The sequence below is a fragment of the Scyliorhinus torazame genome, chromosome 2 (genome assembly GCF_047496885.1).
Source record: "Scyliorhinus torazame isolate Kashiwa2021f chromosome 2, sScyTor2.1, whole genome shotgun sequence".
NCBI classification, from domain to species: domain Eukaryota; kingdom Metazoa; phylum Chordata; class Chondrichthyes; order Carcharhiniformes; family Scyliorhinidae; genus Scyliorhinus; species Scyliorhinus torazame.
This window is the reverse complement of record NC_092708.1, coordinates 158,170,653-158,196,715: the sequence shown is the minus strand read 5'-3', so window position 1 is coordinate 158,196,715 and position 26,063 is coordinate 158,170,653. Positions and strand designations below refer to the sequence as shown.

Genomic DNA, 26,063 nt, shown 5'->3' with positions numbered 1-26,063 from the left:
ATTCTGTAAGAATTATTGGTTAATTAACTTGTGTTGTGACTCTGAGTCAGGTGGGGCTGGAATTGACTGCACACTTGCCCAGAGTGGCACAACACATGCTGTTAAATTTGCTTTGTACAGCATTATTCCTTTTGGTCACCATTAAAACCATGCAGAGTTTAGGCAAACACCAGAAACTAGCGGGACCCTCATATGGCATGCAACTGGAGGACCTATAAAGTTATTTGCACCCCTATGAAATTTTAACATGAAATTGCTCAAGTCCTGACCAACACTCAATCTGTCAGTTAAATCAATCGGGATTAGATGCTAAGGACAACATGAAGCACAGATTAGAATCATAGAATTTACAATGCAGAAGGAGGTCATTCGGCCCATCGAGTCTGCACTGGCCCTTGGAAAGAGCACCCTACTCCAGCCACCTCCACCCTATCTCCATAACCCAGTAACCCCACTTAACCTTTTTGGACACTAAGGGCAATTTAGCATGACCAATCCACCTAACCTCCACATCTTTGGACTGTGGGAGGAAACCGGAGCACCCGGAGGAAACCCACGCAGACACAGGGAGAACATTCAGACTCCGCACAGACAGTGAACCAAGCCAGGAATCGAACCTGGGACCCTGGTGCTGTGAGGCAACTGTGCTAACCATTGTGCTACCGTGCTGCCTTATTATTTAATCAAAGCTGCACTTACCTGCAACCAATTTGACCATCGTGGCAGCATACTGTTGTGTTATTTGTATTACTAGGAAAGGTTCAATCTTCCAGCTTTCTTCTTTCTGAGATTTGTTTTGCTTTACTGATCAAGCTCACAGTTTATCATGGAGGCTGTTGTGTACCATTGCAGCCTCCTGCGATAAGACCTGCTACCCACTGGACTTAGTGACTATGCTTTTCCCGCAGCTATCAGACTTGTGTCTTATAGATGGTAGACACACTTTGGGAAGTCAGGAGGAGGTGAGTTATTTGCCTCCAAACTCCCAGCCTCTCACCTGCTCTTATAGTCATCTATACAAGCTAGTATAGTTAGGTTTCTGTTCAGTGATAAGCCCCGAGGACGTCGATGATAGGGCATTGAGGGATCGTAATGCTTTTGAATGTCAAGGGATTTTCTCATGTTGAAGATAGTCAATACTTGGCACTTCTGTGGCGTGAATTTCACTTGCCACTTATCAACCTAAACCTGAATGGTGCCTAGACCTTGCTGCATTTGGGCACAAACTGCTTTATTATCTGAAGAGTGCAATTGTCTATGAATATCTACATTTTTGATCTTATATTGGAGTGAAGGTCAATGATGATACAACTGAAGATGGCTGGCCCTGGGAGACTATGCTAAGGGACTCCAGTAACATTGTACCAGGTCTGTTTATTTAGGTGAAAGCCATGGGGCGGGATTCTCCGTCAGCCGACACAGAAACCCCAAAACATGATTGTGCGGAGAATCGGTCATGATGCAAAAATTATGGCAGGTGCTGGATGCACGGCAGAATGCCATGCTTCAGTAGTCTCAACACCGGTGTCAATGTATTCTAATCCGCATGGTATTCTCACGATGCACGGCCCTCACTGGGGGGAATTACTGACGAGTTTCACATGTGGTTTTGCAAATTCAGAAACGTGGCGAATGAAGGAGAGAAAGGAGGTAGGACACGGAGAGGTGCCACCGGGGGCTGCTGGGGGGGGTTTGGGGGCGCTGGACGGCCGCCAGGCCCGGGGATGGGGGTGGGGGTGGGGCAACAGGGGAGACTGGGGGATGGGCTGTTGGATTGGGTTTGCCCCCCCCACTCCGGGACCGCGTGCGCCGGCACGGACTGCCATTGCCACGGCCTGCAAGGCAGCTATCTTGCTGTGCACCCCACTTACTGCCCACTGTGGCCTGTGGTCATTCAGAGTGACACTGACCGTATGTGTGCCCCCACCCCACCAACTCTGCACCCAAGCCCTTACCCTCCACCCCTTCACCCCTGCACCACACCCCCCAAGACACCCCAATCCCCACCCCTGACACCTGCCAGTGGGGCAGCACTCGGCCCACGCAAGGGCGACGTCCACAGCACCCCCTGCAGGAGGGCAGCAGATGGGGATCGCAGAGCGTATGGCTGGCATTGGCACCTTTGGCAGCAGGGACGAGTTCCAGGGCCTTAGGCCTCCGCAGTGCCGGGCACAGATGGAGACAGTGGTGTGGTGGGCAGAATGCCAGGGGGAACAGCCGGGGTTGGATGTGTTGAATGGAGGGGGCAGGGTCGGCAGTGCAAACTGGGGTCACTGTGTAGCCCGGTGAACCTGGTTGCACACGGGGTTACGCATCATGCTGACATGCCTGACCTTCGCCCCCTTCAGACAATGGACTGCGGAATCCAGCCAGGAATGGTGGCCTTCATCCTAGTCGCCGCAGCCCTGGGGGATGCACTGAGGCTGTACGAGCTGGAACTGCTTGAGGAGGACCTTGCAGTAGCGGAGCCTGCCCAGAGGACAGGAGCCAGCCGGTGAGGATGGAGGGCATGTCGCCAAACAGGCTTTGGAAGAGGTGGGAAGGAGGCACAACATGAGGCCCCATGTGTACCGGCAGCACCTGTCTTTCGAGGATCTGCTGGACCGGGCATGCCGTTGAAGACTCCGGCTATGCAGGGGGACAGAGCGACATTTCTGCCGGATCATGCCACATCTGGCCCCGCGGGGATATGGGGGAGGACACCCACTTCTGGTGGCTGTCAATGTAACGGTCAACTGAACATTTACATCACGGATCCCTTCTAGGCACTGAGTGTGGACCTGTCCATAATCTCACAGACCTCAGTGCACAGGTGCATCCGTGCTGACATTGAGCCCTATGTGCTCGGTCAGCGCAATAAATCACATTCAATGTGGACCAAGCCCACCAGGATGCCCGGGCTGCAGGGCACGCCGTCATCGCCAAAATGCCCCAAGTCCAGGGGATGATTGATGGGATGCATATCGCCCTTCAAGAACCGGCACATGGCAGGCTGGTCTTCACAAACCGAATTCTGGTCGCCACACTACCAGAAGGATGTGGAGGCTTTAGAGAGGGTGCAGAAGAGATTTACCAGAATGTTGCCTGGTATGGAGGGCATTAGCTATGAGGAGCAGTTGAATAAACTCGGTTTGTTCTCACTGGAACGAAGGAGGTTGAGGGGAGACCTGATAGAGGTATACAAAATTATGAGGGGCATAGACAGAGTGGATAGTCAGAGGCTTTTCCCCAGGGCAGAGGGGTCAATTACTAGGGGGCATAGGTTTAAGGTGAGAGGGGCAAGGTTTAGAGTAGATGTACGAGGCAAGTTTTTTACGCAGAGGGTAGTGGGTGCCTGGAACTCGCTACCGGAGGAGGTGGTGGAAGCAGGGACGATAGTGACATTTAAGGGGCATCTTGACAAATACATGAATAGGATGGGAATACAGGGATACGGACCCAGGAAGTGTAGAAGATTGTAGTTTAGTCGGGCAGCATGGTCGGCACGGGCTTGGAGGGCCAAAGGGCCTGTTCCTGTGCTGTAAATTTCTTTGTTCTTTGTTCTTTGAAAGGGGTTCCACTCGATGAACCTGCAGCTGGTGTGTGACCATGAGCTGCGCATCATGTACGTCTGTGCCTAATACCCAGGCAGCGTGCACATGCCTTCATTTGGCACACTCAACGGTTCTTGGCCTCTTCGATGTGAAACCCCGGCTGAGGGGTTGGCTCCTTGGCGACAGGGGTTAACCACTGTGGCTGTGCCTGATGACATCTATCCTGAGGCCACAAACTGACATGGAGACCCGCTACATGACGCCTATGTGGCGATCAGGAGCATGATCGAGCGATGCTTGGTTATCCTGACAATGCGGTTCAGGTGCCTGAACCGCTCTGAAGGGACCCTCCAGTATAGCGCTGTGAGGGTCTCCCACATCGCTGTGGCCTGCTGAGTCCTTCACAACATCGCGCAACAGAGGGGCGACATGCTGGAAGGGAAGGATGGATGCCAGACTTCGTCCCATGAGGAGGTGCGGAGGATGGCCAGAGAGGGCAGGACATGGTGCCTTGGCAAGCACGGGAGGCCATACTATGTGTGTGTCTTGGCCAGCGTGCATGGGACGTTCCGATCGCCTCCAGGTTCACCGACTAGGGTGGCTGGCTAGCGGCACGAACATCGCATCGCATCGCATCCCAACCCACAACTCCTGCCTTCACAACATCCCTCCCCCCCATCTCCAGCTGACCAGCCCCTCCCATGAACACCCTCCCTGCACAACCTAACCCCCTTGCAAGCCCCTTTGTGATTCCTACCTCCCTCACTACGGAGTGAGAGTCCTTGGTTGACAGTAACGTCGGGTCTGATCCATGGGATGGAGGATGATGACAACCCACTCAGCGATGAACTCTGGTGACCCATACCATTTTACAACGTTTGCCACCAGTCCACGGTAGCACATTGCACCGTCCACCTGGGTGATCCTTGCATGCGTGCTGGTCATTCCATCACAAAGTCCCACTGAAACCTTGGGATGGCGGGGCTGGGGTTCGAGGGTGTGGGGTTCGAGGGATTGGGCGGGTGGGACACCGAAGCGGTAAGTGCTAGTGAACTGGGGACCCTGGGCCAAGCCCGCCCCCAATATCTGCCCATTCCTTCCCAGCGCCTCCTCTGTGGCCAGCCCCGACCAGACCTTCCCTCATACCCTTTTGACACAGTACTGAGGCAGGTTGTAACATTGTGAACATGTGTTTAATGTGAACAAGGGAACATACATACACAGCTTTGTGCCCTAGTCCCTAACGCTATCCTGTGTGCTGCACCCATGCCAACTTAATTAGTGTCTACCTTTCTGGCCTTACGGGTCCTAAAGCTATGCCGAGGTGGATCCACAGGCAGTACATCAGGAGTAGTGGTGGCGTGCTGCAATTCCAGCCTCATGACTTGTATCCCCTTCGGCGGCCGTCATCTGGGGCGACCGGGCCTGAATGGGCCCAGCTGCTACTTGGGTGTCCCAGGTGTCATGGTATCACCCTGCTATGCCTGCTGCCCATCAGATGTGCCAGGGACAGGGGGGGAGCCAGGCGGGGTGGGGGGCAGGGTTCCCTGTCGCTGAGGTGTTCTGACATATCTCCTGCGGGAGTCACTGGCAAGGGGCCCCATCACTACTTCCTCCCTCGGGGTGTCTAATAGTCCCCGGGCTACTCTGTTGGTCGGAGGTGTGAGTGGAGCTAACCCATGGAGACCCGCACTCTATACTCGAGGCCATGGAACACAGGGAGCGCACCACCTCCCTCTGCGACTGCACCACATCATGCTGTGACTGTGCCACCACGTCCTGGGTTTGTGCCACATCAGCCAGTGACTGTGCCCCCTCCCTCTGGGCCTGTGCCATGTCAGCCAGTGCCCGGACAATGCAGCCAACACCCTCAGCCATGACCCGCTGTGACTGGCCACGTCCTGGAGTGTCACTGCATGTCCAGGTAGCCCTGGTACATGACTGCCTGTGATGGGGCAGCCCTGTCCTGGGCTTCAACCACCGCCCGCACAGGATTCCCCAGGCCTTGGACATCTTGACCCATGGCTGAAACCTTCGCCCACAAGGCCTCCACTGCGGATGCCACACGTGCGGTGTTGGCCTGAGTGGCACACATGGTTGGTACCAGCTCCTGCTGCAGGCAGTTGGATTCCTCCAACTGCACCTGCAGGCACTGGATAGTTGCCAACACCGCCTCATGTCGTCTCTGGCTCTGAGACTGTATCGCCGCTATAGATAGACCACCCTTTCCAGAAGCTCTAAACGCGTCTGGATGGTAACGAGTCCCTGGGGTCGGGACACCCGCCAATCGTCCGCCCCCTCAGGGATTCCTACCTCCACCTGATGTCCCGCTGCACGTGTAGTGCCCCAGGAGCCTCTTCACTAAAGCGCCCAACTGGGGTGAGTGTCTCTGGGATGGTGAAGGATGGTGGACATAGCTGTGAAGGGAAGTCAGTGTCACCCCCAGACTGGTGCTCCGGGATGTCTCGGGCTGCAGGCCACGGACCCATCTACAACCCCACGATGCTGAGGACGTCGTGGATAGCACATTTAGCAAGTTGGTCACACCTCAGGTGAAAGTTACTGAGGGAGATAGAAAATGGGTGACCAAAAAACAGAGCAAGAGTAGGAAGGCAGTGCAGATGTCTCCTGCAGTCATCTCCCTGCAAAACAGATATACCGCTTTGGATACTGTTGAGGGAGATGGCTCACCAGGGGAAGGCAGCAGCAGCCAGGTTCATGGCACCGTGGCAGGCTCTGCTGTGCAGCAGGGCAGGAAGAAGGATGGCAGGGATATAGTGATAGGGGACTCAATTGTAAGGGAAATAGACAGGCGGTTCTACAGACGCAATCGAGTCTCCAGGATGGTATGTTGCCTCCCTGGTGCAAGTGTCAAGGATGTCTCGGACTGGCTGCAGGAAATTCTGGGGGTGGGGAGGGTGAACAGCCAGCTGTTGTGGTGCACATTGGCACCAACAATATAGGTAAAAAACGGGACGAGGTCCTACAAGCTGAATTCAGCGAGTTAAAATAAAAGGTAGGACCTCAAAGGTAGTAATCTCGGGATTTCTACCAATGCCATGAGCTAGTCAGCATATGAATGTCAGGATAGGTAGGATGAATGCGTGGCTCGAGAGATGGTGCAAGAGGGAGGGATTCAAATTTCTGGGGCATTGGAACCGGTTCTGGGGAAAGTGGGACCAGTACAAACCGGAGGGTCTGCACTTGGGCAGGACTGGAACCGATGTCCTAGGGGGAGTGTTTGCTAGAGCTGTTGGGCAGGGTTTAAACTAATGTGACAGGGGGATGGGATCCAATGTAAGAAGTCGGAGGGAGGTAAGACGGGGTCAGAAACAAAAAGCAGTGAGGGGGAAAGTGTAAGGCAGAGAAGCCATTGTCAAAAATCAAAAAGGGCCACAGTACATGGTACAGTGACTGAGGAGAGTGTGAAAAAGGAGGTGGCCAATGCAGGATTGAGGGTGTTGTACCTAAATGCGCGCAGTATACGGAACAAGGTAAATGAGCTTGTTATGCACATTGAAATTGGCTGGTACTATGTTGTGGCATCACAGAGACGTGGCTGCAAGGGGATCAGGGCTGGGATCTAAATATCCAAGGATATGTGTCCTATCGAAAGGACAGGCAGATGGGCAAAGGAGGCAGGGTTGCATTGTTAATAAGGAATGAAGTTAAATGGATAGCAAAGAGCAATATAGGATCAGAAGGCATAGAATCTCTGTGGGTAGAGTTGAGGAATCGCAAAGGTAAAAAGACCCTGATGGGAGTTATGTACAGGCCCCCTAGCAGTAGTCAGGATGTGGGACAGAAAATAAATCAGGAGATAGAAAAGGTGTGCAAAAAAGGCAATATTACAATAATCACGGGGGAATTCAATATGCGGGTGGACTGGGAAAATCAGGTTGGTAGTGGATTCATGTCAAGAGGGCTAGAATACAAGACCAGGGATGTACTTCTGAGGCTGTTTAAGGCTCTGTTCAGACCCCATTTGGAGTATTGTGAGCAGTTTTGGGCCCCATATCTAAGGAAGGATGTGCTGGCCTTGGAAAGGGTCCAGAGGAGGTTCACAAGAATGATCCCTGGAGTGAAGAACTTCTTGTATGAGGAACGTTTGAGGACTCTGGGTCTGTACTCGTTGGAGTTTAGAAGGATGAGAGGGGATCTTATTGAAACGTACAAGATACTGCGAGGCCTGGATAGAGTGGACGTGGAGAAGATGTTTCCACTTGTAGGAAAAACTAGAACCAGAGGAAACCATCTCAGCAGCGGGACTTCGGCCCATCGCGGGCCGGAGAATCGCCGGTGGGGGGGCTCGCCAACCGGCGCGGCGCGATTCCCACCCCTGCCGAATATCCGGTGCCGGAGAATTCGGCAACCGGCGGGGGAGGAATTAACGCCAGCCCCCGCCGATTCTCCGACTCGGCGGGGGGTCAGAGAATCCCGCCCATGAAGTGAGGAGGAATTTTAAAGTGAGTTGCCGATCCTCCTGTTGGTGTCATCTGAGGAGAGAATGTTAACATCCTGTGTGAAGGCAGCAAAAGAAGAAATTAATTTGGAATAAAAATATGTAGTGGCACTTGTGATTGGTTGTAAAATATATGGTGGATTGTATGGAATTGTTAGGGAAAAGAAAGGGGCAATAGGAAAAGAGTGCAGAGAGTACTCACCCTTGCTCTTGTGAAGTAATTGAACCAATTCCTACATTGAACCTAAGTTCTGAAGGTGACATTCCTATTACTGACCATTAATGATCACCTTTTTTTTCAATGCCCCTATTTTATTTTTCCTGGCTATCTTCCTTTACTTCCTGGCAAAGAATTGTTCATGCCCTGCCCTGATCTCCTCCTCTAGGACATAGTTCTTCTAATGATCCTTCTTCAAGCAAAGGCAGTTGAGGATCTTGGATTTGCTCTAGCTCCAGGTTACAGCAGTGTCCAATATTCTTCACTTTCATCACTATATTCATGCCGCGTCCAAATGTACATTTAAAAATGAAGCTGGAGTTAAAATTTCCCAGTCCTCACATTATACATTGTCAAGTAGTCCTGCCTGACTGACTCTCTCGGGTTAAGTTCTCCCGATAATGGCTCGGGCTATGTGTGCTCATATTCTGACACTACTGTTAAAAATAATTTTTTTAAAATTTAGAGTACCCAATCAATTTTTTTTCCCATTAAGGGGCAATTTAGCGTGGCCAGTCCACCTACCCTGCACGTCTTTGGGTTGTGGTGGCGAAACCCACGCAAACACTGGAGAATGTGCAAACTCCACACGGACAGTGATCCAGGGCCGGGATCGAACCTGGGACTTCAGCGCCGTGAGGCAGCAGTGCTAACCACTGAGCCACCGTGTTGCCCAATCACTGTCAGAAATAATGGGCATAGTACTTTAGGTTAGATTATTTTTGGAGAAGAACAAGGAGGAATCCAGTATAAAAATATTAAACTGTTGGAGGGTGAATTTCAGAGAATTGAGAAGAGATGTGTCTTGGGTAATTAGAGTCAAAAATTGGCAGGCTAAAATGTAATGTAACGATGGGTGGCCTTAATGGGGAGATGGGTGGGGTACAGTCCTGACTATATTTACTCCATTTCTTACTAAATTTGCAGTCATTTATTTCCTCATTCCAAAGACCCAAATCTTCTGGGGTGTGGCAATCACCGTTGGATTGCCGCTCCATTCTTCCTTTTCTGCACCATGCTGGAGCTCCACATTTCTGGCTAGGTCTTCAATCCCAGCTTCTTCAGAAGTACAGAGCATATTATCAGCACATTAACACAGTGGTTAACACTGTTGCTTCACAGCGCCAGGGTCCCTGGTTTGCTTCCCAGCTTGGGTCACTGTTTGTGCAGAGTCTGCACATTCTCCCCGTGTTGGGTGGGTTTCCTCCGAGATCCCAGTTTGCTCCCACAGTCCAAAGATGTGCAGGTTAGGTGGATTGGCCATTCTAAATTCTCCCTCAGTGTACCCGAACAGGCGCCGAGGGGCTTTTCACAGTAACTTCATTGCGGTGTTAATGTAAGCCTACTTGTGACAATAATAAAGCTTATTACTATTAATAAAGATTATTATCATTAGGGGAAGAGAAAACGAGCCCCCTTTTTACAGCACTAGCTGCTATCTTCTTGCTAAATGTTCACTGACACACGGAAAAGTTGGAACGTTTAAGCAGCTTTCAGTGCGTTAGTGTTTGTATCTGAATGAGTGAGTAAATGTGTCGGTGTGTAAGGGAATAGGATGGATGAGGTGGTAGGTAGAAGGTAGGTATGATGTAAGAAGGCAGGTGTGTATAGTGGCAGGTGGGTAAGTTAGTGAGGGCGGGTCAATTTAGGCTGAGAAGGAGTGAGGGGGTTCAAAGGGGAAGTTGGGTGGTGGGGTCAGGTCAGGTTGGATCAGAGGAATTGGGGTCAGGTCAGGAAAACCTGGGGAGTCAGGTGGTGAGGTTGGGTCAGGTCAGGTCGGTGTGCAGTCAAGGGAGTAGTCACGGGATCGAGGGGGAAATCAGGTTGGGGTCAGTGTGAGTAATTGGGTGTCAGTTGTTGAGGTACCCTCAATAACGACGCTTAGAGTGTAAACGGTAAAGAAGGCTTTAATAGACTAAGAACTATGCTAGAGCTGAGACATGTGCTCACTGCTGCACAGCCCACAAGGCAGCCCCTTATCTATGGCTCACAGATGGGTGGAGCCAGAGGCGGAGTCCCCAGGTTCCAAGCCCGGTCTTAAAGGGGACATCACCTTACATGATGACAAGGCAGTAACCGTTCATCACAGTTGTATAGTTACTCAGGAGTTAGATTAGGATTTTTCTGTCCAACATTTCCTGAGTATCTATTCAGGGAAGTAATTCCAAAGTCTCTGACTCTTAACTCAGACTTTTTTGGAAGGTCCCGTGTTGCAGCGGAATTATCCATCGGAGGTTCAAACTTCCCAGATGATTCCTATGGAGTCAGTGTGTTAGGACTTCTGAGGGACTCAACTCTTATCTCGGTGAGTGCATCTATCTGGTCTCCGACAATTCCGAAACTGGAAGACCTGGCCAAAGTTTAAACGTAGATGTTGGTTAGGGCCAGTTTTCAGGCACTAACATAGTGGCTTTCAGATGATGCATGACGTAACTAACCGACCCAAAGTTTGGCCTCAGGCTTCATTTGCATTATTTGATGAATGACCAGCAGTTATTGTCTCTCCACAGGCAGCGTGCCCATTTTATATCAGTTAATTTTAGGTCGCTTTCCCAAGGCAAAACTTGCATCTGCTCCTCATATTGAAATCCAATTTTGCAGTGGGACCCTAAAGTAGGCAGAATAACCGTCATTTACACATGTAAGCGGCTTAACACCAGGTATACTTGAAAAATAGCCGTTATTGTGTCAGATGTCTTTCATACACAGGATATTAGCCACAAATTTGACCCTCGATGGACTCTTTTTACACCTGCAAATGATGCATTAAGGTCCAATTTCTCCCAAGAGTTTACTACAACAAAAGTAAAAACTTATATCTGTAACTTCCTGGCTTATCCCCTTCCCCTTTCTGAAGTAGTTCATCCAGTCAATGTGATACAACATTGTGATACAACATTGGAATGCTTATAGTGACTACAAGTGTTATGATTACTACTCCTATGATTTATGCATTAAAGTAATTACTGTATTGACTCAACATCGTTCTTTGTATCTACAACAACAGAAAACCAAAAACTGCATTAAAAGTCACACTAACAAAAGCACTTCAAATTAATATTAACTGCAAAAAAGCTTTTTTTAAAAAAAGATTTGTTTTGTACTTAATGCAAAGGTTATTGGCCAAGCGATTGAAGCTTATCCAAAGACTTCACGTATCGATTGGGTGAGAAACTGGCCTGGTCAGACAGTGTTGTGTGTGTCTCAGATGTTTTGGACACAAACGGTTCAAGAATCTATTAGAGCAGGTCTAAAGGTAAGCAAAAGTGGAATAATGGCGAGAAAATAATCTACTTTGAAAATTAAAATGGTTTTCTGTAAATACTTACGTTTTTAAAGCCAACATTTACTATAAAAGATAAATGGTCAGAAATTTTAAATCTTTGGATTTTAATTTAATCTGTTTGAATTTTATCATTGAAAGTAAAGTAAGGCTGCAAAACACTGGGCGGGATTCTCCACTCCCGCGCCGAAGTGGCCGCGCCGTCGTCAACGCCGTCGAGGTTCACGACGGCGCGGAACGGCCCCGGTCCCGACCGATTCAGGCCCTGACAATGGGCCAGTATCAGGGCCGCATCATCTACCCGCGTAAAAATGGCGCCGAATAGATGACGCGGCCGGCGCCGCATAACGGACGTCATCCGCGCATGCGCGGTTTGGCCGGCGCCAACCCGCGCATGCGTGGATGCCGTCCTGTCCAAATCCGCCCCGCAAGAAGATGGGGGACGGATCTTGCGGGGCCGCGGAAGGAAGGAGGTCCTCCTTCAGAGAGGACGGCCCGACGATCGGTGGGCACCGATCGCGGGCCACCCCACATTCAAGGTGAAGCCCGGTGCAGGATCCCCCCTCGCCCCCCCACAGGCCCCCCCCCCCCCCACAGTGTTCACGCACCGCCCACGACTGTAGCGACCAGGTGTGGACGGCGCTGGGGGGATCCCGCCATTTTGGCCTGGCTGCTCGGCCCATCCGGGCCTCAGAATAGCGGGGGTGCCAGAGAATCGCCATTTTGGGTGTCTCTGGCGATTCTCCGGCCTGCGGCCCGCGAAACTCGACCGGCCCGTTCCCACCGCTTGGGAGAATCGCGGGAGGGCGTCGGACCGGTGTCCCCGGAAATTTTGGCAGCCCAAGCGATTCTCCCAACCGGCGTGGGAGTGGAGAATCGCGCCCACTGCCTTTGATCTACTCTGCTTAATTAATTTTCTGCTATTATGAACAACAAATAGCAATTAAGATGAAGGATGCAATGCTATTTCTAGTATTACAATTTTGCTTACCTTACAATGCATTATAGGATGTGGTTTAAATTGACAGAGTCACCTTCAATGATTTAAATGATCAAGTTGCAGTTTTCTTCAAAATTGGTAGAGTAAAACAAAATTATAATTGACTCAATCTAAGCTCAAGGAACAACACCTCTTCTTTCAACGAGGAACTTTATAGCCTTCTGACTCAATGTTGAGTTCAACAATTTCAGGTCAGAATCCTTGCCCCTATATTTGGATAGCAGGAATTGGTGGCGATGTTGTTTTCCAATTCTACTCCCTCTGGACACACCTTTTTCTTACCTGTCTCATTGCCATCTCTGCACTATTTGATTTTTTTTGTCATTTGACCTTTTCTACCTTGCTTAAACAGATGTGGCCCATAACTTCCTGGCTCCCCAGCATCAGAATTGGGTGACCCCATAAAATGTGCTAGGGAATCCCTCTCAGAGGTTCCCAGGTAAGCATTTGTACCGGAATTGTCCAGAAGCGCTAACTTTCCCTGGACAATAGCGCCGTGCTGGGAACTATTCGACTAAGCGATTTAAATCGCTAACTTCGGGGGATTCTGCCAGTGATATGGTAATAGTTACTCTGAAAATGTTAGAAGAAATAAAACCCCTTCTAACTTCAGTGTAACTATTTTAAATACCCAGATCGATCCCAGCACGGGACTCGCCCCACTCTCTGGACCCACAGGGTACCCCCCACCCCCACAAATAATCATGCCCCATCCAAGGTTTTCCCCACTTGACCTGAAACACACACAGGATTCCCCTCCCACCTGATCCATCCTGGTTAGATTCCCCCCACACTGACCTGACCTGCCCAAACCAAACCCTCACCTGACCCCATCCCTCCAACTTGAATCGACCTTGGTGAATCAGAACCTCCCCGACCCAACTGAACTCGCCCACCCCAACCCGACCCGATGCCCATCTACCACTCCTTGGATTCCGGCACATCCACCCTCCAAATCTCATCCACTTACCTTGACACTTATCTTCTCCCTGGCCTGTCATTTTCAGTGGGACCTTTAAACTTATGTGCTTTGCAGCAGGAAGTGTCGTAAAAATGGGACCGTGTCCTCCATCACTCGGATTCTTTTAGACTTCGACTCTGGGCTTTCGTGATTGCTGCGCTGCCTGGATCTTGTTCTGCCTGTGTCAGGAAAGTCAGGCGAGGCAGGCGCTGAAGAGATTTGACATAGCCAAGTGGGTATGGAGTGGCAATCCAATGCGACTTGCCACTTTGAGGAAGTTATGGCCCAGTCTCATCTCTAAGCACTCACAGTTCTGACAAAGTGTCACCGACCTGTTGAGAGACTAAATGTTGACGATGGGACTGAATTGCATTCACTTTCCCATTGGGGCAACAGTTCCGGAACAATTCAGGACATACTAATGGGCCAGCACTCTGTCCATGTGAATTTAGAGGAATTCTCATTCCCACCGGCATTGGATTCGCTGGGACCTGGAGCTGCTTATAAGTACTCCACTCCCCACACACTGTCATTCCAGCTAAGAGGATGTAAACTGGGACTGTGCGAGGTGGCAGAGGCGACACGTGCTGTTGGCCTCACCAGATGGAATGGCTTGTAGTGTCGCAAAAAGATGAATAATTCCCTCCACCCTCCCACCCCACCACCCCCAGAGGCCAATCAAAATCCATTTCCCTCACATTCAACCCTGCACCAAACCCCAACACACGCCACTTTGTATGTATCCTTTGTTTGGGGGGGGGCTCTGCTATTCACCTGCTTCTCCGGCAGTGGGCCATCGCTTCTGGTGAGTGCACTGAGGAGTGCCAGCACCAGGGGCGAAATTCTCCGTTATCAGCGCAAAGTCCGCCGATCGGTGCAAACAACGGCGCAAATCCGACTTGCGTCACGCCGCAAAAATCGTTGCGAAGTCTCCGGCCCGAAATGGACTACCAGCGACGTGACGGGATCCACGCTTGCTCACGTGGTTCACGCCGTGCAGCGTCATACACGCCGCACGGCGTGACGGCTCATAACGACGCGCTGCTCCCCCCCACCTGACCGGAACACCCGACCGGATGGCTGGCCGCCGCTCAACCCCGAGGTTCCAGTCACGGGATGTGGAGGCGCTCCTGGACGCAGTGGAGCAGAGGAGGGAGGCCCTGTATCCGGGCCACGGCCGCAAAGTTGCCCCACGCCACAGCCGGCGTCTGTGGAGGGAGATGGCAGAGGCGGTCACCGCTGCGGCCCTGACGCCACGGACAGGCACCCAGTGCCACAAGAAGGTGAACGACCTCGTCAGAGCAGGTAGGGTGAGCCTCCCCACCCCCCCTGCCCGATATCCATATCCCCCATATCCCCCCTCCCCCATATCCCCCCTCCCCCATATCCCCCTCCTCCATATCCCCCCTCCCCCATATCCCCCCTCCCCCATATCCCCCATATCCCCGCCTCCCCCATATCCCCCCTCCCCATATCCCCCCTCCCCATATTCCCCCTCCCCATATCCCCCCTCCCCCATATCCCCCCTCCCCCATATCCCCCATATCCCCCCTCCCCCATATCCCCCCTCCCCCACCTCCCCCATATCCCCAAGTGAATCCAGCCCTAACCTTAACCTCTGCAATACACGCGCAACCGATGGCGTGCATTCATACACCTGTCTAACACTGTTGCCTTTTACCCCTGCCACCACCCCCACCACCCCCCCGCCACAGGAGAAACGCGCGCACAACACCAGGGAGCATGTGAGGACTGGAGGAGGCCCCGCTGATGAGAGGCCACTGACCGAACACGAGGAAAGGGCTCTGGAACTGGCTGGCGGACCTGAGGACCGGGAGGTTGCTGATGCAGAGGTCGGGGGCGTACTAGCAAGTGAGCCACCGACAGCCCGTCCCCATATCCCCCCTCCCCTATATCCCCCTCCCCATATCACCTGATCACTGCCTGCGTGTCTAACCATGCATGCTTCATTGTGTATCGCAGGAGCAAACGTCGAGGCATCCATCCCCGCAGATGCAGACCGCCCGCAGGATGCCCCTTGGAGGCCACGGGAGACGGAGAGACCCGGACCCTCCGGCATGCGACGCCCGCAGGATGTCCCTTGGAGACCACGGGAGACGGAGAGACCTGGAGCAACAGGGAGACGACGCCCCCGTCACGTGCGGGTGCGACGACGCAGGAGTGTGCCACCCAGCGACGAGAGGGGCAGCCACAGGCCCCCGTCACAGCCGAGCCAGGACACCCCTACCCAGGACACCCCTACCCAGGACACCCCTACCCGGGACACCCCTACCCGGGACAGCACTACCCAGGAAGACGAAATACCGGACAGTGACACAGAGTGGATGGGTGGAGACGAACCCCCACCCCAAAGTGCCATGGACTCAGAGTGGGACGAAGAGCACGACACAACGCCACTGCTGCCACCAACACCCTCCACCATCGCAGAAACACTCACCTCGGTTGGACACTTTAGTGATGAGGCGTCTGGTACACTCACTGGTGCGCACAACACAGCCGTCCCGGTACAGCAGGTGGAGGTAGGAGCAGCAGAGGGGCTGGGCGGTCGGAGGGCAGCCCAGCCCAAGCGAACATCTGCCGCCCAGATGGATCCCGGGTTCCTGGAGTTACCACACCCACACATAGATCCGATGCAACCACCGACCCGGAGACGAGCGAAGAGGGTGGCGGCCGGCTTGCGGCGGCTGCAGTCGCAGGTGGAGGAGTCCACTCGCGTCAAGGAGCTGGGAGTGGTGCCGGTCATACGTGCCACCCAGGCTGACACCGCACGGGTGGCGTCCGCGGTGGAGGTAATGGGTGCGACGGTGTCAGACATGGGGAACGGTTTGCGAGGCCTGGGGCTTTCCGTGCAGGCGGCGTCTGTGGCCCAGGACATGGCTGCCCTCTCACAGGAGGCCATGAGCCAGTGCCAGCGCCAGATGGCAGAGGCGCTCAATGCCATGGCCCAGTCTCTGCAGGCCATGGCCCAGTCTCAGCAGGCCATAGCCCAGTCTCTGCAGGCCATAGCCCAGTCTCTGCAGGCCATAGCCAAGTCTCAGCAGGCCATGGCCCAGTCTCAGCAGGCCATCGCTGAGGGCATCGGCACCATTGGCCATGTGCGAGCCGGCGTCGCACAGTCACAGACAGGGTTTGACAATACCCTGGGCTCCATGGCTGCAAACCTGCAGACCCCTGTCGATACCAGCACGTGCCTCCAGGACTGGCAGTGCCAGATGTCGGGGGGGCGTCGGATGGCCAGTCCGTTCGCATCCCCCACCCATGTAGAGGCCTGGGGGCCATCGGGCACCCCGAGGGAGGAGGAGGTGGTGTGGTCCATCCCGGGTCCCCCTGTAGGGCAGCTCGCCATCCCAGTCGCCCGGGCCGCAGCCTGGCCCATCTAGGCCAGGACGCCCCAGGAAACGGCCGCCAAAGGGATCCCGTGTCAGAGGGCAGGGATCACAGGAGTCCACCTCCAGTTCTGCTGTACCGTCTGGGGAACCACATAGACGTAGTCAAAGGGCCCGTAAGGCCAAACAATTAGACACTGAGTAAGTTGGCACGGGTGCAGGGCACAGATGAGTTTTAGGGGCTAGGGCACGTGCATGAACTCCTTTGGTTATTAAAGTCAATGTTACACCTACCGAAGCTGCCTTTGTGCTCTGTCCAAAGCGTGCGGGGGTGTCATGTACGTTGAGCGCAAGTGTGTGTGTGAGGCGTGGTCTTACCTCAGCCCCAGGTGAGTCTGCCCCCTTCCCCCTGGGCCGCCATCAACATCCCCCCAGGCAGAGGACGGGACCGTGCGCTGCAGTGTCACAGTCGCATGCAGGGATGGTCCGGGTGGATGGTGGTACTGTGGCCATGGGTCAGACATAGTCCAACGATGTGGAGCCAGGAGCTCATCGCAGGGCGGGTTGTCATCATCCTCCATGGCCTGCAATAGACACGCATCCACCCGCAACTGTGTGAGCCCGGCCATTGTGCCGCAGGTGGATCGGCAATGGGGGGGGTAGTGTGCATGCGGGTGGGGTGGGTCGGGTTGGGGAGGGGGGTGAAGGTGCTGGGTGGGTGGATGGGTGGGGGGTGTGGGTGGTCGCTGTTGCCATGGTGTGCGGTCTGTGGCCATACTACCCGATTCCCACGCCCATCTAGTCAGTGAAGCGGGCGGCTATCAGCCTGTCCTGTGCCCGCTGGGCCAGCCGGTAACGGTGGACAGCCACCCGCCTGTGTCTACCCCGTCTGCCCTGACCATTGCCCCCATCCCCCTCATCTGGGGAGGACTGCGCCTCTTCCTGCTGATCCTCCACAACACCCTCCTCTGCCTGCGGCACATCGCCCCTCTGTTGGGCTATGTTGTGCAGGACGCAGCACACCACAATGATGCGGCCGACCCTATCTGACCGATACTGGAGGGCGCCCCCAGAGAGGTCCAGGCACCTGAAACGCATCTTCAGCACGCCAAAGCACCTCTCTATCACTCCCCTTGTCGATACATGGGCATCATTGTAGCGGTTCTCCGCCTCATTGCGTGGCCTCCGTATAGGCGTCATCAGCCACGATCGCAATGGGTAGCCCCTGTCGCCCAGGAACCAGCCCCTCAGCCGGGGATGGCGTCCCTCGCACATGCCGGGGATGGATGACCGCGACAACACGTATGAGTCGTGTACACTGCCTGGGTAACGGGCGCAGATGTGCAGGATCATCATGCAGTGGTCGCAGACCACCTGTATGTTCATCGAATAGGTCCCCTTCCTATTGGTGAACACGGCCCTGTTATCTGCAGGTGGCCGCATGGCGACGTGCATCCCATCAATCGCGCCCTGGACCATGGGGAACCCGGCCACAGCAGAGAAGCCCACGGCCCGGGCATCTTGGCTGGCCCGGTCCACAGGGAAGTGGATGTAGCGGTGCGCCATGGCATATAGGGCATCTGTCACTGCCCGGATGCACCGATGCACCGATGTCTGCGATATGCCGGACAGGTCCCCACTCGGTGCCTGGAATGACCCCGTTGCATAAAAGTTCAGGGCCACCGTAACCTTGACGGACACGGGGAGAGGGTGTCCCCCGCCAGTGCCACGCGGTGACAGGTGTGCCAGCAGGTGGCAGATGTGTGCCACGGTTTCCCGCCTCATCCGGAGTCTCCTCCTGCATTTCCGGTCTGTGAGGTCCTGGTATGACTGCCGGGGCCGGTACACACGGGGCGCCCTCGGGTGCCTCCGTTGCCATGGGGCCGCGACGTCCTCCTCCCCCTCCTCGTCCTGTCGGTCAGGTGTCCCTCCAGCCTGGGCGGCTGCCGCCTGCCCCTCTGCGGCAGCCTGCGCCGCTTCTCTGGCACGCTCCTCCTCCTCCTCATCCAAGGCAACATAGACATTAGCGGCTGCCGCCACGGCGGCCAACATCGCTGGATGATCGGAAAACATGACGGCCTGGTGAGGGGGGGGTGGGAACGACGACATGTCATCATTGCCCATATCCCCTCCTCCCCCCAGCCAGATGGCATGGACCGCATGGGTCCAACTGTTGGAGGCTGGCACCTGGCCAGGTAGATCAACCCACTTGCCCTCGCATCCCGCTCCCCGGCACGGACCCCCCCCATCTCCCTCCCCGGCACGGACCCCCCATCCCCCTCCCCGGCACGGACCCCCCCATCCTCCTCCCCGGCACGGACCACCCCCCATCCCCCTCCCCGGCACGGACCCCCCATCCTCCTCCCCGGCACGGACCCCCCCCCATCCCCCTCCGCGGCACGGACCCCCCCCCCCATCCCCCTCCCCGGCACGGACCCCCCATCCTCCTCCCCGGCACTGAACCCCCTCCTGGCACTCCCCCAGAGTCCAGCCCACTCTAACCACCCCCCCCGCCGCACACACACACACACACACACACACACAACCCTAGACACACCTCTCCCCACACATTCAGACTGCGGCCACGCCATCGCCTGCCCAGCGGCCAACCCCCCAGGCTGTCACTCACCTCCACGCTGGTCCGCGTGAACCTGGAGCACAGGTTGACGCCGACGAAAAGGAGGTTTGATTTACGTCGACGTGAACGGTCATCACGTCGACGGGACTTCGGCCCATCCGGACGGGAGAATATCGGCAGGCCCAAAATCGGCTGCCTTGCGCACACCCGTGCCATTCTCCGACGTCTGCGGCGCCTTTAACGCCCCGCCGACTTTTCTCCCTTCGGAGACTTCGGCAACCGGCGGGGGCGGGATTCACGGCGGCCAACGGCCATTCTCCGACCCGCTGGGGGGTCGGAGAATGACGCCCCTGATGTGCCACTGATTGTACTTGGCAATGCCCATCCCATTGATGTGTCAGCTTGGGTCTGGCCTGGATGGGCTCCCAAATGACCAGAGGCTAGGTGGACATTTACAGGACACAACAGAGTGGTCAGCAGAGTGAGAAGCCAAAACTTTGCTTACCTTCTCTCTCTCTCCCTCAGCAGTCATGGCACCCAGACCCCACTTGTAAATACCTATAGTAAACCGTGCCGGATGACTTCCACCAGAGGAGCGTGGAGAATCGCGGCGGTCCTGAGCGCACCGCGTCCAATCCGTGAATGAAATACAAATGAATTTAAATGCCGGTTTTGCATGCTGCCGCTGCCGCGGGGCATAAACCTCGCTATTGCCACCAACAAGAGACCGGAGAATGGTATTCGGTTCGGCGCCGGATGCGAATATCAATTTTGTCCGTACACCCGATTCTCCGCCTGATTGCAATTCACATTTCCAGTGTTGAGGAGTGGAGGATTTAGCCCATTAACCCTGTTTCCCTCCACAGTGCTGCTGCCAGACCCGCTGAATATTTTCATAATTTTATATCTTACTTTCAAAGTTCCAGCATCCATATAGCTTTCCTTTTACAATGGACTTGTTTATTTTACTCATTCATCGATAATGGCAGAAAAATTGTCTGCTGTATATAATGCAAACTGTGTTTGATCCTGATTGCATACAGTTAAATTGCTTGCTCAATTTATTTCTTAGATCCTGGAGCAGTTTCTGGATCTGAATAATAACCAGATTGATGACATTGTTACCTTAGTACGTGGAAAACTATCCAAGCAGAATCGTGTTACTCTTGGGGCATTGGTTGTGTTAGATGTTCACGCCAGAGATGTCTTGGCAGTTCTGGTGAAGAAAAATGTCACTGATGTAAATGACTTTGAATGGCTGAGTCAGCTGAGATACTACTGGGAGGTAAGTGAATACTGATAACGCTTTGAGTTTGTTAAACTGCCTGGAACAACATTTTTTTATTAGATTACTTCATTAACTTAGTCATTCTATTGCTGAGGAATTGAAATTTATGTATGAAAAAGAACCATTAGATAAATTTTTGGTCATCAGCTCAAATAACACAAAGCCAGAATTAGTTGTCTGCCTCACTTTTCTTTAGGTGAAAAATTATTTTATTATACGAATAAATGAGGGTGTGAAAGATTCTGGGAAAGGTTTCCCAACAAATTTCCCATTCAGAATCCAATTTTATTTTGTACCTGTCGGGCACAGAATGCTTCAGAGGAATCACAGGACAGGGGCATTCAAATCTTTGTTTGGCCTAGTAGTAGCGTGGAAAAGGTGGGGTTGAGGGGAGGGACGGAGCATGCTGAATCCTGAGTGTCACTCTGAATGTTGGGAATGACCGATCAACTGCAGGGAAGGCAAGGTCCATTCTTGGGAGGTGTGTTCTCTTAGCTTGGTGATGCCTGTGATCCAATGATCCAAGGGCCAAAGTCCACATTGCTGAGGCAGGAGTTACTGATCTGTCAGGGGCAGAGGGTCATGGTATTGAGGAAAGAAAACAGTTCCCGAATGGTCAGGGGGGAGCAGCCTCCTGGTTCACTAGCATTCCTGCAAAGGCATTTATCTCTTCCATGCAGTAATCTTTGCCTCCTTTTAGCTGCCTGGATTCCTAAGCCCTGGAAAACCCAGAAAGAAAAAGAGACAAAAGGCAGTTTAAATGTGGAAATTAGTACTGTGTTTTTGGCTGATGTTTCTGAGGATAGCATGCAGATAAGAAATGGCAGGAGATCAAGGATAGATGCTTGAGGGATAACAGAGGTTGCGGTCTGAGAAGAGACGTTTTGCACCTGATGCTCTGGGTGTGATTAGACAATTAAGAATACAATCATGAGTGAAGTCCCACCCAACTGAATGACGATGGATAGGCATTGGAGGAGCATGATGCGATCAACCATGTCAAAGGCTACCGACAGGTCGAGGAGGACAAGGGGGCATAGTTTACTTTTCCCACAGTCACTGAAGAAGTCACTTACAACTTTGATAAAAGGCATTTGGTACTGTGGCATGGTAGAAACCTGTTTGAAGGGATTCAAACATGAGTTCTGGGAAAGCAACACATTTTCAATAACTGTGGGGAGTGAATGAAATTTAAAGAGAGAGGGCAGTTGTTTTCAAGGACAGCGGGCCAGTGGTTGGTTTTTGAGGAATGAAATGATATTCCAGGGGACGAGGTGTAGATTTGTAGGGGGAGTGGTGCCTTAGTGGTAATATCGCTGGACTCGTAATCCAGAGGCCCAAGCTAATGCTCTGGGGGGCAGGGGCTCAAATCTCACCACAGCAGCTGATTGAATTTAAATTAAATTAATAAAATTTGGAATTGAAAACTATTCTCAGTGATGTTGACCATGAAACTAATCATTGATTGTTGTAAAAACCCATTTGTTTCACTAACTTTAGGGAAGGAAATGTGTCATCCTTACGTGATCTGGCTAACACGCGACTCCAGATCCACAGCAATGTCTGCTTAACTGTTCTTTTGAAGTGACCTAGCAAGCCTGCCGTGGCGAAGACAATTATGGATGGGCAGCAAATGCTGGCTTTGCCAATGACGCCAACATCTCATGAAAGATTTTTAAAAATTGAAGGGGAAGCGACTGATAACAATATCAGTTAACATGGGGTGTTAGATGGTCAGCAGTTTATTTGGTATAGGATAGAGAGAGGAGGAGGTGTGTCCCATATAAAAGACTAGCTTGGACTTCCGGTGGCGTCCATGAAGTGAGCAGTCACACATAAGGTGGCGGCAGCCTGGGGATTTGCTTTTTTAGTTCTTTTTGCCCGTTTAACGGGTGCTGTGCAGGTGTAAAAGTGGAAAGGTTTGGAGTCCTCCTCCAGTGAAGATGTCTGCAGGTTCCCACATGAGGGGTGTGTCGAATAAAGGGCCCTCATTGGACTCACAAGGCCCCCGTGGCGCAGGAGTGGAGAAAGTGGCGGATGAATCTGTGTCATCGTTGCACGCTCAATGGACGACTGAGAGATTGGTGAGTTTAGAATGCAGAGACAGGCAGACACGGACATCTGGCAAAAGTGACTGAGCCAATTCATTAAAAAAAAAAAAAAAAATTTAGAGTACCCAATTCATTTTTCCAATTAAGGGGCAATTTAGCGAGGCCAATCCACCTACCCTGCACATCTTTGGGTTGTGGGGGCGAAACCCACGCAGACACGGGGAGAATATGCAAACTCCACACGAACAATGACCCAGAGCCGGGATCAAACCTGGGACCTCGGCGCCGTGAGGCAGCTGTGCTAACCCACTGCGCCACCGTGCTGCCTCCGACTGAGCCAATTCAAGCAATCTGGACAGGGTGGAACAGTAGTTGGAGGTGCAGAGCTCGATGATCCATAAGGTGGAGCGAGTGATCCTGGATTATGAGGAGCAGATCACCCCCTTGGAGGCAGAGGTGCAGATTTTGCCGGAGGGACAGCAAATATTGAAGACCAAGGTTGATGACCTGGAGAATCGCTGCAGATGCCAAAAGTTGATGATCATCGGCTGCCGGAGGGTATAGAAAGTGTGATGGTCACGGACTATGTCGCAAAGATGTTCAGGCAGCTGGTTTGGGAGGGTTTTTTCTCATGCATTCCTGAAGTGGACAGGGCCCACTGGTCATTGCGAAAGAAGCCCTGATCTGGGGAACCACCAAGATAATCACAGTCCAAATCCACAAGCACTTAGACAAAGAAAAGATCCTGATGTGGGCGAAGGAAAGATGAGAGTGATGCCACACTGTCAGAATTTACCAAGATGTGGGTGCTGAATTGTGGTAAGGCGAGCGGGATTTAATAAGGCCAAGGTGGCTCTATAATAATAAAAGGGCAATGTGAGATTTGGAGTGGTGTATCCAACTCGCCAGTGGGTCACATTATTTTGACACGCCAGAGGAGGCGAATAACTTTATTAAGGAGCATGGACTGGGGGAACTTTGCATGTAATGGGTGCAGTAGAGTTTTGGGTTTTTTATCCCTTGTCTTACTGTTGTATTTTTCATGTTTTTGCTATATCTGCAATTCTACATTTGGGATATGGGCTTTTTGGTGTTTTAAAGCAGTATGGACGGATTCCCAGTGGAATTTGACAAAACATATGCGACGGAATTGGGGCCACATCCGCTGGACATGTTTAACTATTCACTGTCCCGGGAGGTTTCGCTGTCCACACTGGCTCAGGCTTCCATTCCTTAATCCTGAAGAAGGATAAAGATGCTGAGGAGTGTGGGTCATACCGGTGCATATCTCTGTTGAATGCCGACGCAAAGCTGTTGGTGAAGGTGTTGGCAACACACTTGGCGGGGTGCCTGTCGGGAGTAATTTCTGAGGATCAGACAGGGTTTGTTAAGGGCTGGCAATATGGCCAACATCAGGAGCCTCCTGAATGTGGTAATGTTGCCCTCATCGGGGATGAGCCAGAGATAATAATCTCCATGGATGCGGAGAAAGCGTTTGACCGGGTGGAGTGGGAGTACCTTTTTGAGATATTGGGGCAGTTTGGTTTTGGACCTCGGTTCATCTCATGGATTAGACTTGTACAGGGCCCCCACTGCGCTCTCACCAATCCATTAACTCAGGGTATTGTTGGTTGTATAAGGGTACAAGGCAGGGATGTCCACTTTCCCTGTTACTTTTTGCTTTGGCAGTTGAGCCATGGGCTGTTTCACTTTGTCTATATATGTGTTTGTGGAACCCACTTCTTCACTCACCTGATGAAGGAGCCTAGCTCCGAAAGCTAGTGATTCCAAACAAACCTGTTGGACTTTAACCTGGTGTTGTAAGACTTCTTACTGTGTCCATGGCTGTCGGCATTGATTACCCTGGACGAGACGGGAGCGATCCTCCAGGATTGGTAGCGGCTGGTTGCAGGGGAGCTCCAGGTGTTAGCTCCAGTTGCATGTCTGTACCATGGAGTAGCCTAGGGCCATTAGGCACCCCGAGGGAGGAGAAGGTAATGGGGCCCCTGCCAGTGACCCCCACAGAGGAGGTGTCAGAATACCACAGCGCCTCGGACTCACCCCCTTCCTGTCACTGGCACATCCAGTGGGCAGCGAGCAGAACAAGGTGGCACCACTCCACCTGGGATACCCTAGAGACTGCTGAGCCCATCCATATGTGCATATGTGGTCAGCCTTGGTGGGGGGCGGGGGGTGTTGTGGGGTGGGATGGGATGCTCGTGCTGTCGACCAGGCCCCCTCCTCAGTGACCCTGGAGACAATTAGTGTCCTGTGCGTGCCGTCCCTGGCACACATGTTGTGCGACCTCCTGTGTCTGCGTAGACCCTGCCAATCAGGTCATCCTCCTCATCAGAAGAGGCCTGGCATTCACAATCTCACCACCAGCATGTCGCCCCTCTGCTGCGCAATATTATGGAGGATGCAGCAAGCCACCATGATTTGGGAGTCTCTCCTAAAGCTATACTGGAGGGCCCCGCCCCCCAGCCAGCCCTGCCAGCGGCTGGAACAGTGGCCCATGGTCATGCCTCTGTGAACATGTACTACCTCCTAGCTCTCCCTCAGCAACCACGGCACGTGTTCCCCGATTTCCACAAGTGAAACTTGCCATCGGTAGTTCCTCCTAGCAGAGACAAAGCATCCCCGTGGCCCCAGAGAATACCGGGCCTGTTAATGTTATGTCAACAACGTTTACTCAACTTGTGGAGTCGAATGCATTGACGTCGCTGTCGAGGCACCAGAGCATGGCATCCGTCGGGTGCCTGTTGTCGGCCACGATTTTCAGCTCTCGCGCTTTGCAATTCCGCTGGATGGAGAATCCCGCTCATGGTTCGCACAAATCGCCGCCAGCTTCGATACCGCCCCCCAATCTAAAGTGCTGTTGAAATTTCCTCCATATCTTCAATGTGGAGACCACCGGGTTTGCTGAATATTTCCCTGGAGAAAACGGAGGTGAGGCCGTCACTAATGCCTTCAGCCCCGACCCCCTACTTGAACCCGATTCCATCTGCACCCATACAACCTCAGGATCCCCTAACTCCCCCAAAGAAGGATTTTGGCAGCAAAACCGGCAAACACTGGAGCAAAAACAAAAACCGTCGTAAAATATTCATCTTCACCGACTAAATTCTGCTCGCCAAGAACAGAGGGAAACTATCCCACCTCTACAAGTCGGCCTTAACCCTACTCATCAAGCTTGTAAAATTCAACTTATGAAGCTGGGCCCAATGCCGAGCTACCTGCACTCCCAAATACCTAAAATGAGAACCAGCTAGAGGAACGGCAACACACCCATATTGCCCTCCCTGGCGGAATGATCGGAAAACACTCACTTTTCTCCTATAGT

The 26,063-nt window shown here is 52.9% G+C and overlaps 1 protein-coding gene across 1 annotated transcript in view; it reads left to right on the top strand.

Moving 5' to 3' along the window:
* The window catches only part of dnah7 (dynein, axonemal, heavy chain 7), a 570,689-nt gene that overhangs the window by 211,494 nt on the left and 333,132 nt on the right, over positions 1-26,063 (top strand). Inside the window, exons 21-22 of the mRNA XM_072478629.1 lie at positions 11,328-11,468; positions 20,454-20,666. Coding sequence (XP_072334730.1) covers positions 11,328-11,468; positions 20,454-20,666 — 354 coding nt within the window. The remainder of the gene's footprint in view (positions 1-11,327; positions 11,469-20,453; positions 20,667-26,063) is intronic.